The sequence below is a fragment of the Lytechinus pictus genome, chromosome 11 (genome assembly GCF_037042905.1).
Source record: "Lytechinus pictus isolate F3 Inbred chromosome 11, Lp3.0, whole genome shotgun sequence".
NCBI classification, from domain to species: domain Eukaryota; kingdom Metazoa; phylum Echinodermata; class Echinoidea; order Temnopleuroida; family Toxopneustidae; genus Lytechinus; species Lytechinus pictus.
The window spans coordinates 4,560,392-4,575,888 of NC_087255.1; the positions used below are offsets into that span (position 1 = coordinate 4,560,392).

At 36.8% G+C, this 15,497-nt stretch overlaps 1 protein-coding gene across 3 annotated transcripts in view; it reads right to left on the reverse strand.

The window, feature by feature from the left end:
* Nucleotides 1-10,040: 10,040 nt before the first annotated feature.
* LOC129271311 (low-density lipoprotein receptor-related protein 4-like) overlaps nt 10,041-15,497 on the reverse strand; it is a 28,304-nt gene continuing 22,847 nt past the window's right edge. The window contains exons 8-10 of one of the 3 annotated variants that reach the window (XR_010295085.1): nt 14,379-14,454; nt 12,554-13,314; nt 10,048-11,847 (exon numbers count right to left, since the gene is read on the reverse strand). Coding sequence is in view for 1 of the 3 variants with exons in the window: in XM_064106526.1 (XP_063962596.1) it covers nt 13,023-13,314; nt 14,379-14,454 (368 nt within the window). In the remaining 2 variants the exon portion in view is untranslated. Of the gene's footprint in view, nt 13,315-14,378; nt 14,455-15,497 lie in introns of all 3 variants that reach the window. The other 2 variants (XR_010295086.1, XM_064106526.1) reach the window with 2 other exon arrangements.

Consider the following 15,497-nt stretch of genomic DNA (forward strand, 5'->3'; position numbering starts at 1 on the left):
TTCCAAAAAAAAAACGTGCCGTTTTTTCGAAATAAAATACTCTTTTTAAAGTACTAGTATACATTTTAGATTAGTTTTCAGGCTGGAATATTACAAATTTTCAGCTCGCGCTTCGCACTCTCAATTATTATGCGAATGGTCAAATATGTATCCTAAAGAGGTCACTAAATGCATTCTTTAACAGGTTCCTTTTCTGGTCAGTATATTTAAGCTCGCGTTTTGCGCTCGTGTTAATTGTTTAGTTAGATGCACATCTTTTTATTGACAGCAGAATTTTCATTTCTTATTGAAATGCCCTAAAGTTTTAGCTTGTGATTCACGCTCGCGCAACACCTCGCAATAATGCAATTTTAATAATAATTGACACTAAAAAACGAGTTTTACAACTTCAGCTTTGAATTTTTTTCCAAGCCGCTCGCTCATTAGAGAACATGAGCAACTATCGCCCGATATCCAACCTCAGCTTCTTGAGCAAGACACTGGAGCGCGTCGTGATAAACCAGTTGAGTTCCTACATCACAGATAATTCTCTCCATGATACATTCCAGTCTGCCTATCGTGCCAATCATAGTGTCGAGACAGCAATCCTCAGAGTCCAGAATGATCCACTTTCCGGCATGAATCAAAAGAAGATATCGCTTCTAGTCCTACTGGACCTTTCAGTAGCATTCGACACTGTCGACCATGACATTCTTCTCCATCGACTTAGTGACCTATATGGAATCAGCGGAGTCGCACTACAGTGGTTTCGATCGTACCTGACAGGAAGGACGAGCTATGTTTCCGTCGACGGTGCCAGATCCGACTCATCAACGCTGAAGTATGGCGTTCCTCAAGGCTCTGTCCTCGGCCCGCAGTTGTTCAGCATGTACATTTCGCCCATATCTCACATCATCAAGAGGCACGGACTCCAGTATCACCGATATGCAGATGATACACAGATTTACTGTACCGTCAACTCATCTCAAAGTGAGGTCAATTTAGGACTTCAGCGCATTGAATCCTGTGTAGCTGACCTCCAGGAATGGCTGTCTAATAACTATCTTAAGATGAATAAGGACAAGACGGAATTCCTTGTTGTGGGATCTCGTCAACAACGAGCCAAAGTTACAATAAACCATCTAAGAATTGGCAACTCTTTAATCAAGCCTTCTGATCAAGTGAGAAACCTTGGAGTAGTGTTTGATTCCTCACTTACAATAGAGCAGCATGTCACAGGCACTTCCAAGGCTGCCTGTATCTCTATCCGTAATCTTGGAAGGATCCGCAAGCATGTAACTAAGAAAGTTGCTGAACTCCTTGTTCATGCCTTTGTAACAACCCGACTGGACATTTGCAACTCAATTTTGACTGGTTTGACTCAACATCAACTGCACAGACTTCAGCGTCTGCAGAACATGGCCGCACGTCTTGTGTCCCTTCAAAGAAAGAGAGTCCACATTACTCCAATTCTGCATGACCTACATTGGCTGCCTGTCAACCAGAGAATAGCCTATAAACTTGGGGTCTTCGTATTTAAAGCACTTAACGATAAATCTCCACCCTACATATCAGAGCTCTTATCTCAGCATAGACCAACACGCAGTCTCAGATCAGCAGATCAAGCATTGCTGAGAGAATCTCTCAGCCACACAACTTGGGGTGACAGAGCCTTCTACATCTCTGGACCAAAGCTGTGGAATAGCCTTCCCCAATTTATCAGGAGAGCAGAGACCCAATCAACTTTTGAGTCTTACCTGAAGACTTTTCTGTTCCCCACTCCAACATTATTGCAAGAATAACTCAATTTTAGCATTACTAGGACAGTACTTGAACTGAATGATGATCCTAAGCACTGTTTGAAGACATTGAAATTTGTGAGATATTTCCTATTTTTGAGCAAGCGCCATGAGCGCCCAGCTGAGGCGGATACCGGCGCTATACAAGAACCCATCATCATCATCATTATACTCTCTCGCGAAAAAAAGAGCCTAAATATACATCTTTCCATAATCAGAAGTCACTTCGAAAAGGCTTTTCTCTACTTAATTACTATAAAAACACACAATGACTTCACACAGATGATAATCTCGAGGTGAAAATATCACCAAAGTGCCTATTTTGACGTATGAGTTTCATTTTTGGCTTTGCCCCCTTCCCCAAACGAAAATTCGTTCGGCCGCCCTTGCCTTCCCATCTTCATAACAATTGAACAGCAACGGTGTTTCTCCCCCCCCCCCCCCCCCCCACTTGCCTCTGCTTTCCCCGGTTTTCATTTGTTGGATTAACGAACCTTCAGAATAAAGAACCTTATTTTGTTTTCGGATTAACGAACCTTCGGAACAACGAACCTTATTTTGTTTTCGGATTAACGAACCTTCGGAACAACGAACCTTATTTTGTTTTCGGATTAACGAACCTTCGGAACAACGAACCTTATTTCGTTTTCGGATTAACGAACCTTCAAAACAACGAACCTTATTTCGTTTTCGGATTAATGAACCTTCGGAACAACGAACCTTATTTCGTTTTCGGATTATCGAACCTTCGAACAACGAACCTTATTTCGTTTTCGGATTATCGAACCTTCGGAATAACGAACCTTCGGAATAACGCCACAAACGTTCGGATTAACGCACCCTTTTTCGTTTTCGGATTAACGAACATCGAGGTATAGGCAATTTACGTGTTTCGGAATTACGAACCTTCGGAATAAAGAACCTTCGGAATTACAAACCTTCGGAATTACGAAGTGTAACATTATATATATATAGAGAGAGAGAGAGAAGGGAGGGAGAGAGAGAGGGAGGGGGGGGGGAGAAAAGAGATAAAGAGTACATCTTTGCGAGATAATACAGACCGAAACTAACAGTGAAACTGACTAATAGTAAATGTATTACCTACATAGTACAACAATGTCAGTTGTATGCATATTCATTCACCTTTTGACAACTTAGTATTTTTCTTTAAAAAATCTCAAATTAACGGGCTTATATATGTTTCCGTGTACTTTCCATAGGCCTCAAGACCGTAACGTCAGGTTGTAAGTTGTGTTAGAAGCGTTTTTATTTCATAGATTTGTACGCTAAAAACTGGGTGATTTTTTCTGCTTTTCAGAATATAAACTCGATTTTTTTTTTGCAGAAGGAAATGGCATTGGAAAAATTATTAAGTGCTCAACATGAATGGAAACCAACAACAGGGCCCTGGGAATTATTTTTTTTACTGGGGGTGTGTTACACCCACAAATGTAATAATCGCCCACAAATGTAATAACGCCCACAAATGTAATAACACTTTACCCACAAATGTAATAACGCCCACAAGTGTAATAACACTTTACCCACAGTGTACTAATTTCATCCACAAGTGTAATAATGCACTTTACCCACAAATGTAATAATTTTTAATCGCCCACAAATGTAATAAATTTGAAGGGATTTTTGGCGAATCCGTTCCAAATAAAATCCTATAGTAATACGTTCATATAGCACAAAAGTGCAAAGTCTTTCCAATACCGGTTGTTTCAAAAATTATAATATAAGTCCAAAGTCTTTTTTCCAGACCCGGTTATTTCAAAAAATTATAATATAAGTCCAAACTAAAATACGATAATGATATTCCAGTGGAATAAAAATGAGATTCGAGCTTAGTCTTTTCTCCAGACCCATTTTTATTAAAACTGGTGGAATTAATGTCTTTGTTGTTGTTTTAACTAATACGGCGCGTAATGTAAATATATGCACTAAGAGTAAATTGAGAATCAAGCATCAAGCATAGTCTTTTCTCCAGACCCGGTAACTAAAAACTAAAACCCTAATAGTAATGCATTCATATAGCACAAAAGTGCAAAGTCTATTTTCCAGACCCGGTTAATTCCAAAAATATAATATAAGTCCAAAGTCTTTTTTGCAGACCCGGTTGTTAAAAAAATTATAATATAAGTCCAAAGTCTTTTTTACAGACCCGGTTACTTCAAAAATTGTAATATAAGTCCAAACTTAGATACGATAATGATATTCAGTGGAATAATATGAGAATCAAGCTTAGTTTTTTCTCCAGACCCAGTTAATTAAGACTGGTGGAATTAATGTCTTTGTTGTTGTTTTAACTTATACTAATAATAATAATAATAATGGTGGCTACTTATATAGCGCACAGGTCCATCTTTCGGTGCTCATGGCGCTTCAAGGAAAATAAACACAAACACAACAACAATAGAAAACAAAAAAGAATAGAATTTGAATTCTCCTGAATAAACACAATATTAAACTGCTAATGGGAGATTAAATAAGTTTTCAACTGGGACTTGAATGCTTCTGTTGATGAAATTTGGCGTAATTGGATAGGCAGTTGATTCCATAGCTTTGGTCCTATAACAGAGAATGCATGGTCCCCCCATTTGTGTTTTGTTCTGGGTGTCTGGAGCAATAGAGAATCAGATGATGAGCGAAGACTTCGTGAAGGCTGATATTTTGAGATAGAGCTGCTGAGATATGTGGGGAAGAGAGAATAAATTGAATGATGTATTAGTGAAAGAATTTTGAAGGTGATTCTTTTACAAACAGGCAGCCAATGTAAGGACTGGAGGATTGGCGAGATGGAGTCATACTTTTTAGTGTAGGTTAGGAGACGGGCAGCAGAGTTTTGTAGACGTTGAAGTTTTGTCAAATCTTTTTGTGGGAGGTTGCAGAACAATGAGTTTGAAAAATCTAAACGGAAGGAAATTAAAGCATGGATAAGTATCTCGGCTGTATGTTTAGACAGTGACTTTCTGATGAAACTCAAATTACGTAGTTGATATCTGACATTTTGTTGGACTTGAGTGATATGGTTGCGAAAAAAGTCATTTCCTGATCAAATATAACCCCAAGATTACGGGCTGTTTTAGACGGAGTGATACAAGAGCTACCAAGATGGACATGACATGACTGAAAGTCAATTTTACTAAGCATAAACTTCTATCCAAGTATTAAGAATTCTGATTTATCGTCATTCAGTTTCAGGCAATTAGATACAAGCCATGTCTTAAGGTCTTGTAGACATGCTTCAAGTTTTGTAATAGCAGAGTTTAGTGACGACATTGAAGGTTGAAAAGACAAATAGAGTTGTATGTCATCGGCATAACAATGGTATTTTATGCCATGTTTACGAAATATCTTGCTGATTGGTTGCATATAGAGGGAATAGAGCAGTGGACCTCCTACAGAGCCCTGGGGTACCCCAAACTTCAGAGTAGTTAAACCTGAGATGGAACTACCGATTCTAACATATTGAGATCGTTCTGATAGATAGGATATGAACCAAGCAAGGGCAGTCCCCTTGATACCTAATGAGTTAAGCCTTTCAATTAGGATAGTGTGATCTACTGTATCAAATGCTGAACTCATATCTACCATAATGAGTGCGGTAATGTTGCCATTATCCATTTCTCTATAAATAGTATCTGTTAAGTTAACTAGTAGTGTTTCTACACTATGACCAGGCTTGTACGCGGATTGATGTGGGCCAAGTAACTCATTATCTTGTAAATATGATGTTAGTTGTGAGAAAACAACTCTTTCCAGTAGTTTACCTAAAAAAGACAGGTTTGATATCGGGCGGTAATTTTTCAAACACTCTTGATCTAAGCCTGACTTTTTCAGCGTCGGATGGATGACAGCTTTTTTACAGACCTGTGGTACAACTCCCGAACTAAGACTTGTATTTACTATTCTAGTAATGACAGGCAACAGAACTGTGGAACATTTCTTAACCAAATCTGTTGGGATTGGGTCAAGTTCACATAGTTTGTTTGGAGAATTTTTTGTATTGTGAATATATGCGCTAAGAGTAAATTGAGAATCAAGCGTAGTCTTTTCTTCAGACCCGGTTACTTAAAACTAAAAGCTAAAACCCTTTACCCACATATGTAATAATTTCACCCACAAATGTAATAATGCACTTTACCCACAAATGTAATAATGACTTTACCCACAAATGTTATAAATTTGAAGGGATTTTTGGCGAATCCGTTCCAAATACAATCCTATAGTAATACGTTCATATAGCACAAAAGTGCAAAGTCTTTTTTCCAAACACGGTTGATTCAAAAATTATAATATAAGTCCAAAGTCTTTTTTCCAGACCCGGTTGTTTCAAAAATTATAATATAAGTCCAGACTCCAGACCCAGTTAATTAAAACTGGTGGAATTAATGTCTTTGTTGTTGTTTTAACCATATGCACTAAGCGTAAATTGAGAATCAAGCATAGTCTTTTCTCCAGACCCGGTAACTAAAAACTAAAACCCTATAGTAATGCATTCATATAGCACAAAAGTGCAAAGTCTTTTTTCCACACCCGGTTAATTCAAAAATTATAATATAAGTCCAAAGTCTTTTTTCCAGACCCGGTTGTTTAAAAAATTATGATATAAGTCCAAAGTCTTTTTTGCAGACCCGGTTGTTTCAAAAATTATAATATAAGTCCAAAGTCTTTTTTCCAGACCCGGTAACTTCAAAAATTGTCATATAAGTCCGAACTAAGATACGATAATGTTATTCCAGTGGAATAATATGAGAATCAAGCTTAGTTTTTCTCCAGACCCAGTTAATCAAAACTGGTGGAATTAATGTCTTTGTTGTTGTTTTAACTTATACGGCGCGTATTGTGAATATATGCGCTAAGAGTAAATTGAGAATCAAGCGTAGTCTTTTTTTCAGAAAATTATGATAAAAAAAAAAACAAAGACCCCACGATCTTATTAATGTTAAACGAAATGTAAATATAGCATAATCTTTCCTCCAGACCCAGTTATAAAAAATTCATTCAAAAACAAAACAACAACAACAACAACAACAACCAAAAACAGACCCCGCAATCTTTTAAACATTGAATAGCTGTTGATGTTGTTGTTGTTGTTTTAGATTATACGGCGCGTATCATTCAGTAGTGAATATTTGCGCCAAATCAGCATCAAAATATGGTTTAGTCTTTGTTCCAGCCCTGGTTATTACAAAATAGCAATTCTTAAAGAACAATATTAACAAAGACCCCACAATCTCATTGATGTTGAATAATTTGAAAATATAGCGTAGTCTTTCCTCCAGACCCAGTTATAAAAATCATTAAAAACACAACAACAACAACAAAACAAAGACCCTGCAATCTTATCAACATTGAATAGCATGGAAATATGATGTAGTCTTTACCAGACCCAGTTATTTCAAAATAGGAAATTATAAGAAACAATAAAAACAAACAATCAATATTAACAAAGACCCCACAATATCATTAATGTAGAATAACGTTGTTGTTGTTCTTATCTTGGGTTTTAAGGCGCGTATCATTCAGATATGAATATTTACGCCTATGAATAATTTGTCGTTTTTGTGGTGTGCGTTTTCACAGGGTTTTTTATAGTTTGGAAGATGCTGGGGTCTAAGTTTTAAGATTATTGTTTCGCTTAATTTGTATTTTTAAGAGAACTGGGCGTGGGGTAAAGACAACACTCTAAACTCAAGCATTTTAACTGGGTTTAATTTTGAAGATTGGTCTTACCTTTGATTTTTTTTTCAATATTTGTTTATCTTTTAAATAACCGGGTCTAGACGAAAGACTAAGCACGATACTCGTGTTTTTCCACAGGAATAAGAATATGACAAAGTCTTGTGTTTTTAAGATTGTTTAAATTAGTTTTTAAATGATTTGGTCTGGAATAAAGACAACGCTCTAAACGTGCTTTTCTACATGGTCTTAATTTGGAGGTTTGTTGGTTCTTAGATTTGTTGTTGGGGTTGGGTTTTATTGCTTTTTTGTTCTTGAAATAACTGTGTCTGGAGGAAAGTCTACAATCGATCTTTATGTTATTCCACAGTAATTAGATTATTGGGTATTCGTTTTAGAAAATTTGTAAAAACTATTTTATTTTTTTAAATAATAACCAAGTCTGGAGAAAGGATGTTTGCTTTTCCCATGCATTATTACAATATTTTGTAGGGGTCTTAGTATTATAAAAAAAAAACTGGGTGTGGTGTTTAGACATATTTTTTTTACTGGGTGTAACTTTTGAAGATTGGTCTTAGATTTGAAGTTTTTTAAATTCATTTTTTGAATAACCGGGTCTGGAGGAAAGAATACGTTTTAAAACTTGTGTTATTCCGCAAGAATAAGAATATGATAAGGTCTTACGTTAGAAGATTTTTTTTCATAATTTGTTTATGATAAGGTCTGGAATAAAGACATTGCTCTAAACCTCTTTTTAAAACAGGTTCTTAGGTTGACGGATTGTTTGGTCTTAGATTTTGAGGTTTTTTTTATTATTACTACTAGCGTTATTTTGAAAAAAAAATAACTGGGTCTAGCTGAAAGACTACGCTTTATGTCCATGTTATCCAGCATTAATAAGATTATGGGGTATTTATACTGTTTTTGATGTTATATTGTTATTTATAATTTTGGAATAACAAGGTTTTGGAGAAAAGACTAAGCTCGATTTTCATTTTTATTCCACTGGAATATCATTATCGTATCTAAGTTTGGACTTATATTATAATTTTTGAAATAACCGGGTCTGGAGAAAAGACTACACTTGATTCTCAATTTACTCTTAGCGCATATATTCACAATACGCGCCGTATAAGTTAAAACAACAACAAAGACATTAATTCCACCAGTTTTAATTAACTGGGTCCGGAGAGAAGACTAAGCTCGATTCTCATTTTTATTCCACTGGAATATCATTGTCGTATCTTAGTTTGGACTTATATCATAATTTTTGAAATTACCGGGCCTGGAAAAAAGACTTTGGACTTTTATTATAATTTTTGAAACAACCGGGTCTGGAAAAAAGATTTTGGCCTTATATTATAATCTTTGAAACAACCGGGTCTGGAAAAAGACTTTGGACTTATATTATAATATTTTAATTAACCGTTTCTGGAAAAAAAGACTTTGCTTTTTGTGCTATATGAACGCATTACTGTAGGATTTTAGTTTAGAACGGATTCGCCAAAAATCTCTTCAAATTTATTACATTTGTGGGTAAAGTCATTGTTACATTTGTGGGCGATCAAAAATTATAACATTTGTGGGTAAATTGCATTATTACATTTGTGGGTGAAATTATTACACTTGTGGGTAAAGTGTTATTACATTTGTGGGCGTTATTACATTTGTGGGTGCAACACCCCCCCCCCCCAAAAAAAAAAAAAAAAATGGCTCAAGCCTTCCCCCCAAAAAAAAAAATCAACCACAAAAAAAAATATATATATGTAGCCCCTTTAAGCATAATGTATTGAATAATGCAGTATTCCATTCATGTCATTGTGCTCTAAAATCAAAGTGTTTTAATATTCAAATCCGAAAATTTTCCGCTCGGTCGCTAAACGCTCCTTCGTAAAATAACCTCTAAATGCAGAAAACATTAACGCTCTCTTAAAGTGCGGGTATAGGAAGTCAATGATCCTCTACAATATAGTAAGCTGCCTTGCAACTTTTTTTCAAATTGACCTCTCTATATACTTCACCCATCACGAAAATAACAATACTAATGCCATAAAATTGACGTTTTAACTCTAAAACCTGTCTTTTGTTTGTCAAAAGCGCTTCAAATATTTGTCATTCTTTAGAACTTTTTTTATAGAAATAGCTCTGCCGCTATATACTCCCTGGGGCCCGTTGCATAAAACTTTTTACCTGAGAAAACTCTGGTAAAAACTGAAAACTAAGATTAGTCTGATTTCTGCCATTGACTTTAACACAGGGCAAAAACTCCGGTAAAAACAACCTTAGTTTTCTCAGGTAAAAGGTTTTATGCAACGGGCCCCTAATTGAGGCTAAACTGTTTTAATCTCAATTTACAAGGGCATGTGTGGTGACCGGGGAGAAAATATTTTGAAGTGAAACTTTGCATTTGGAGCACTTTATGAACTACTATAAGTAAAATAATGTGCATCTGCAACATCATTAAATTACTGAATGGGATATTTAACATGCATATATAGGCGGCAAAAGAAAATTACCCAATGATAAGCCAAGAAGCTATGAAAAATAAGCAACATGGTGAATTTTTTTTATTTTAATTTATGCGAGCTTTACAAAAGTGGATAGCGCTTTAGGCGTATCTTTGGATAATAATCAGTTGCCTGACGATTGCATCTACGCGTTGCGAAACCTCCATGAGTGAGCGAAGCTCCCGGGCGAAGCTTCCAAGGTAGACGTTTAATGTTATACAATTATGGAAAAGATGGAGGAATTTACCGATCACCAGCAGAACCATGATCTGTGTGAAATTGAAATGTGTATTCAGTTCCATTTTTTAAGAATATGAATAAAGTAAATTTTGAGTCAGACTCCGGATTAATATGCCTTTATTTGTTATACCTTACCTACAAAATCATATAAATCATACTTTTTGTAAGAATAAGAAAAATGTATGTGATTTCAATTGCAGGGCCCACCGGGAGAATAGTTCATAAGAACTGAAGCCGATACCATTTGTAGATTGGAATCGTTGTCAAATCAGGATTAAAAAGAAGGAACTAATGTTAGAAGCATAGCTTACAAACCGTCAGTCCCTTGTCGGGTTTGTTTGTTTGTTTATTTAGTTTCAATAAGGAATAAAAAGAAGTTAGACTGTCTTTCAGCAAGTTCGTAGGCCTATATAAAATCATTACAACAAAACACAAAGGCCCGTATTCTGAAGTCGTGTTTAACTTAAACTCAGGTTTAAAGTTGTGGTTTAAGTATGGATAGCCAATTGTTACCTAAATCACTAACAGTAGAGATATAATATTCCAGCTCATTTGGCTCTCAAATCATTCATAATTGTCTAGGAAGTATAAGTAGAAGATTGTCTTCACCATCGATGAATCAGGCAAGAGCATAGTAAACATAAGAAACATACAACTTAAAAAAAAAATTGACACTTTTGGCTTCCCAAAATTTTAGCACTGAGTTAGACCATGGTCTAAGTAAATAAAACCTGACTTCAGAATGCGGGCCAAAGATAACAAGAAATATGTTTTTAAAAAGATATGACTCGAACAAAACATTGGTATAGATAACTAATTGAATACACTGTACAGACGGGCTCTACTCAGGCCTTCCTTCCGAACTTACTCTGACTTAGCATCCTCCGACCGAGCTTCTTCCGACCCTTAATACTCGATCCGACCAAAACTGCCTACGTCTTGGTCGTGATAAGACGACCAACAATTGGAATCTTCATCCATGCATAAGAAAATTACACTCCGACTACCCACGTCTGATCGAGGCTTGCTATGGCCCTGATACGCTTCTGATATAAAAAAATGAATACTCTTGATTATAAGGTAACACGTGAATTACTGAAGTCTATTGATTTAACATACGAAGAGAAAACGACAGCGCACATACAGATAAACCAAGAGTGGAAGCGTTCCATTAAAAGCCTAATTATTCAGTGGAAGCGTTCCATTAAAAGACTAATCATTCAGTGATCTTATTCTTCACACTGCGTAATGTGTTCTAAGCCAATCAGATACAATGATTGCAGTACCTTGTAACAATACTCAGTGGATGCCACTGCTTATTTGTTTCATTACTGCTCTCTAAGATCTAAAAATGAGCATAATTATGGAAGACGAACCACAGGAGAGGATATCAATTTTCTACATTTAGTTAAAGAAGCCCATAGACCACTCCAAGTAAGGTCCTATCTCCTCTAATACCGCACAGAGAGAAGATTTGTATTAATGATATTGAAAATTTATTGCAGGTAAACTAATAAAATGTCTTCATGATTATTTACATGCAACACTGTGTATACAAAAACCATTACCATATTCTTTACTCTTGATTAAAAACACCATCACAATATTGATTTGTTGCTTATTAACAGTTTGACCTAAAAGCCCCCTCACACCTGACCGAATGTAGGCGGACGAAGGGTGACGAAAGGGAAATATGAACGAAATGCACGCGAATTCAACGAATTCAAATAAAATTTCCGTCAAATCATGCAATCAGTAACAATTGTCACATTTTATCAACGAGCGGTACAGCGAAGGATAAATATGTCATGCAAAGGATATCGATTTTTCGGCTCACCTCTTTGAGAAAATTGCGGCCGAAGGCGAGCGAAGGGTTGATATAACCAAATAAGACGAAGGTACAATGAGCAATGGTTTGACATTGCGTGCGATTAGAAACGAAGGCGAGGGAATATATCAGGCAATCTTGTTCGTTGTGTCATCGTGTTGCTTCGTTACGGGTTCTTTCGAGATCGGGCCACTTTGGCAAAAGCGCGAAGAGGGACGATGAGCGACAAAAACACACGAACGATAAACGAACGATTACCGCAGACTATATAAGAGATGCGAATTCAAACAGATGACCAACGATTTTTCAATTCGTCGGGAAATTTTGAACATGATCAAAATTTCCGCGCGAATTTGAATAATCGCAGCTGTTAGTTCAGAAGATGTACGAACCCAAACACGAAGGGTAAATATGATTTACTATCAGTTACCATTGAAAACGATTTTTGAAAAATGCCTTTCGCCAGCCATCGCAAGGCATATTTCAGGCAATTCGGTTAGGTGTGAGGGGGCCTTAAAGCTTACGTACAGTACACCCGGAGGAAATTCTAAACTTTTCAGGTGCCCTCATATCAAATGAGATATCAGATTGATTGGTTTTTGCCATAGAGACATAAAAATATATGCCGTCTCTGTGGTTTTACATATTTCTTTGTCAAAGAAACCAAATGTTAGTATAGGCTGACCATCTGTTTGTTCCTCGAGATCATGTCGATCTCTAACGTCTACAAATATGTTTATGTGTTTCTGTATTATGTGGATGTCTATTTCATATCTCTGAATTATCTCAGTTTCAGTTATTGTATCGTTAATTTATATTTTTGCTCAGTTAATTTAATAATGAATTTCCGTTATTCGCAAATTAGTTTGCATTAACTCTTTATAATACGATTTGATCGAGTATTTTTTTTTTCAAAGTCAAACACGAACACAAACCATTCTACATTTCAAAGGAGCCAAACGAAATTACTCCGCCCCACCATTAGTACTCGCGATTAGATGTGTAGGGAGGGGGCATTGCGGCTCGCATATCCATCGTCGACATGTATTCATGTTCCGTCTGCTTCTTATCTTCCATGCCCGACGTAGCAACTGATGAACCGGAAGGGTTCATCATGTTCATGGGGGAAACCTGGTTGATATTGGATATCTCATTAACAGCAGGGCGCTCGGCTGTGAAAACCTGTTGTTGGGCCCTCACAGTGTAGACGAGTGTTGGGCCAGCAGAAGTCTGGGCGGGGGCCGCCGGAGTTCTTTGGGGCTTGCGCGTCGCACTGTTGGTAGACATAAAGAAATAAAAATTTCTTAAAATGAAATTGAAGAAATGATGCACGACACTGAACTAATTGAAATCAACTTGCTTGTTTTCAACATCTGTCTTTAACCAACGGTAGCCCATACTCCTAAGACAGCAGAAATTCATTTGTAAAACTACTTGACTAGTGTATAATACATTACTGGAGTGCAGATGGGGGGGTGGACTTGGGAGCATAAAATTTCCATGACCAAGAAAAGGGGGGAAGGAAAAAACGTGAGATTATTTATTTGGTGAGGTATGTATATACGAGTCATTGCAAACAGTCCTTAACAGGTTCTAGCTTGTGTAGGTCAGCTATAAGCTAGCGTATCAAAAATTTAATCAGTCGCGCCTCGCCTAATCTCAGTTTAGTTGGATCATCTTGTCCATGATTACAAAAACTGCTCAGAATATTCAATATCGAGGTCGATTAATATGAAATCTCCCAAAATGTGAGCTCGCGCGCCACGCGCTCGCTTGATATAGGCCTTATCATGCTTATCTTGTTTGTAAGAATGAAGCTGAGATGTACCTACTTAAAATACAGTCTGATTATTAACCCCCTAAAAAGTAAATCAGCCAAAAAAAAAAATCGATTTTAATTTTTACAAAGGTCAAAACTTTTAGTAACCCACCCAATGCTGTGCCCCTCTTTCCCCCCCCCCCCCCCCATTATTCCACTTTAACTGCAAACAACTGATAAAAAAAATATCAGCTATCTGTTACAGTATGCTTATTACAGACGCATCAACATGTACAATATCATGATTAAGTGAAAAGCAACTGGATAAGAGCAAGGAGCTTTTGACGCTCCTTGATAAGAGGAAATGTGTGCAAAAGCGATAAAAAAAGAAATATTCAAAAAGCGCAATTCCATGTCCCAAATTATAATGCAGTATTATATTAATCCACTTCCGCCTTTGTTTTGTATTATTTCCTCTCACCTTTTCCTTCATTTTTGCGACTTATAGGAATATTTGTATTTGATAGAGTAAGCGTTCTAGGAATACTTTAGGTATTAATCACTGTTGTTGTACTTACCAGTAGACAATGACGCAAATCAACACCAAGAGCACTACTCCGCCAATAATCCCGCCGATTAATGCAGTCGATGGTCCTAGAACAATAACGATACAGTCAGTATTATTAGCAGTCTTGCGCGCAAAGGATACAACTTCAGAATAAAGGGTAAAAAACCCACCTAAAACAAGTTGACTTATCAATAATTCACAAAAATTAAAGCATCATGAACGAAAAGTTTTAGCAATTTCAAGTTCAAGTTGGCCTTGAATGTGACCCATTTAGAACTCTGATCAGGCACGGGACTGGGAAGATCAATACTTTGCCTTTCTAAAAAAGTTATGTTTTATAAAGAAAAGTGATAATACAACACGAAATGTTGATGCCACACACTCATCATTTTTTTTTGTATTTTAACACTGATTGAATATGACAAAGTTAAGGCATGAAACATCTAAAACAATACAAGGTTTAGGCTTGTACCTCATCACACTGCACGGAGCCAAAAAATAATGAACACTGCAAGTCAGATGCACTGCGCGCAACTGCGCGTCACATGCACTGTGCGTCAGATGAGGAGGAAAGGTCACTGTTACCGTGTTTACACTTATACCGTGTTTACACTTAATAATTAAGTGTAAACACGGTATTAATCGGCATTTGAATCGGCTCGCGGTTCAGAACCAGCAATTTGCACCACCAAAGTAGTAGGTTCTGAACTGCGAGCCGATGCAGAATCGGCTTTTTTACTACGTGTAAACAGAAAGCCGATTCTGCATCGGCAATTTGTGCGCATTTCATTTACTTTACCATTGTGACGTAATTGTAAGCGCACTGATCCAGCGTTGTCTTTATTATGACGTATATTGTTGGTGTGCGTATCATTTCAGGTTTTGCATCGGCTCGCGGTTCTGAACCACGAGCTGTAACAACGTGTAAACGCAAACCAAAAGCCGATTCTGCATCTGAACCAAATGCCGATTAAGTGTAAGCACGGTGAGGTTTTATTATATAGCGTCACTATATTTCTTCACATCAATTATCTAAACTGGAATATCGGTCGGTAATTTGACATAGGGCCTAAATTAGTTGACTGGAATCCAGATGAAAGGATATAGTGAAAACTAGCTATGTATACAT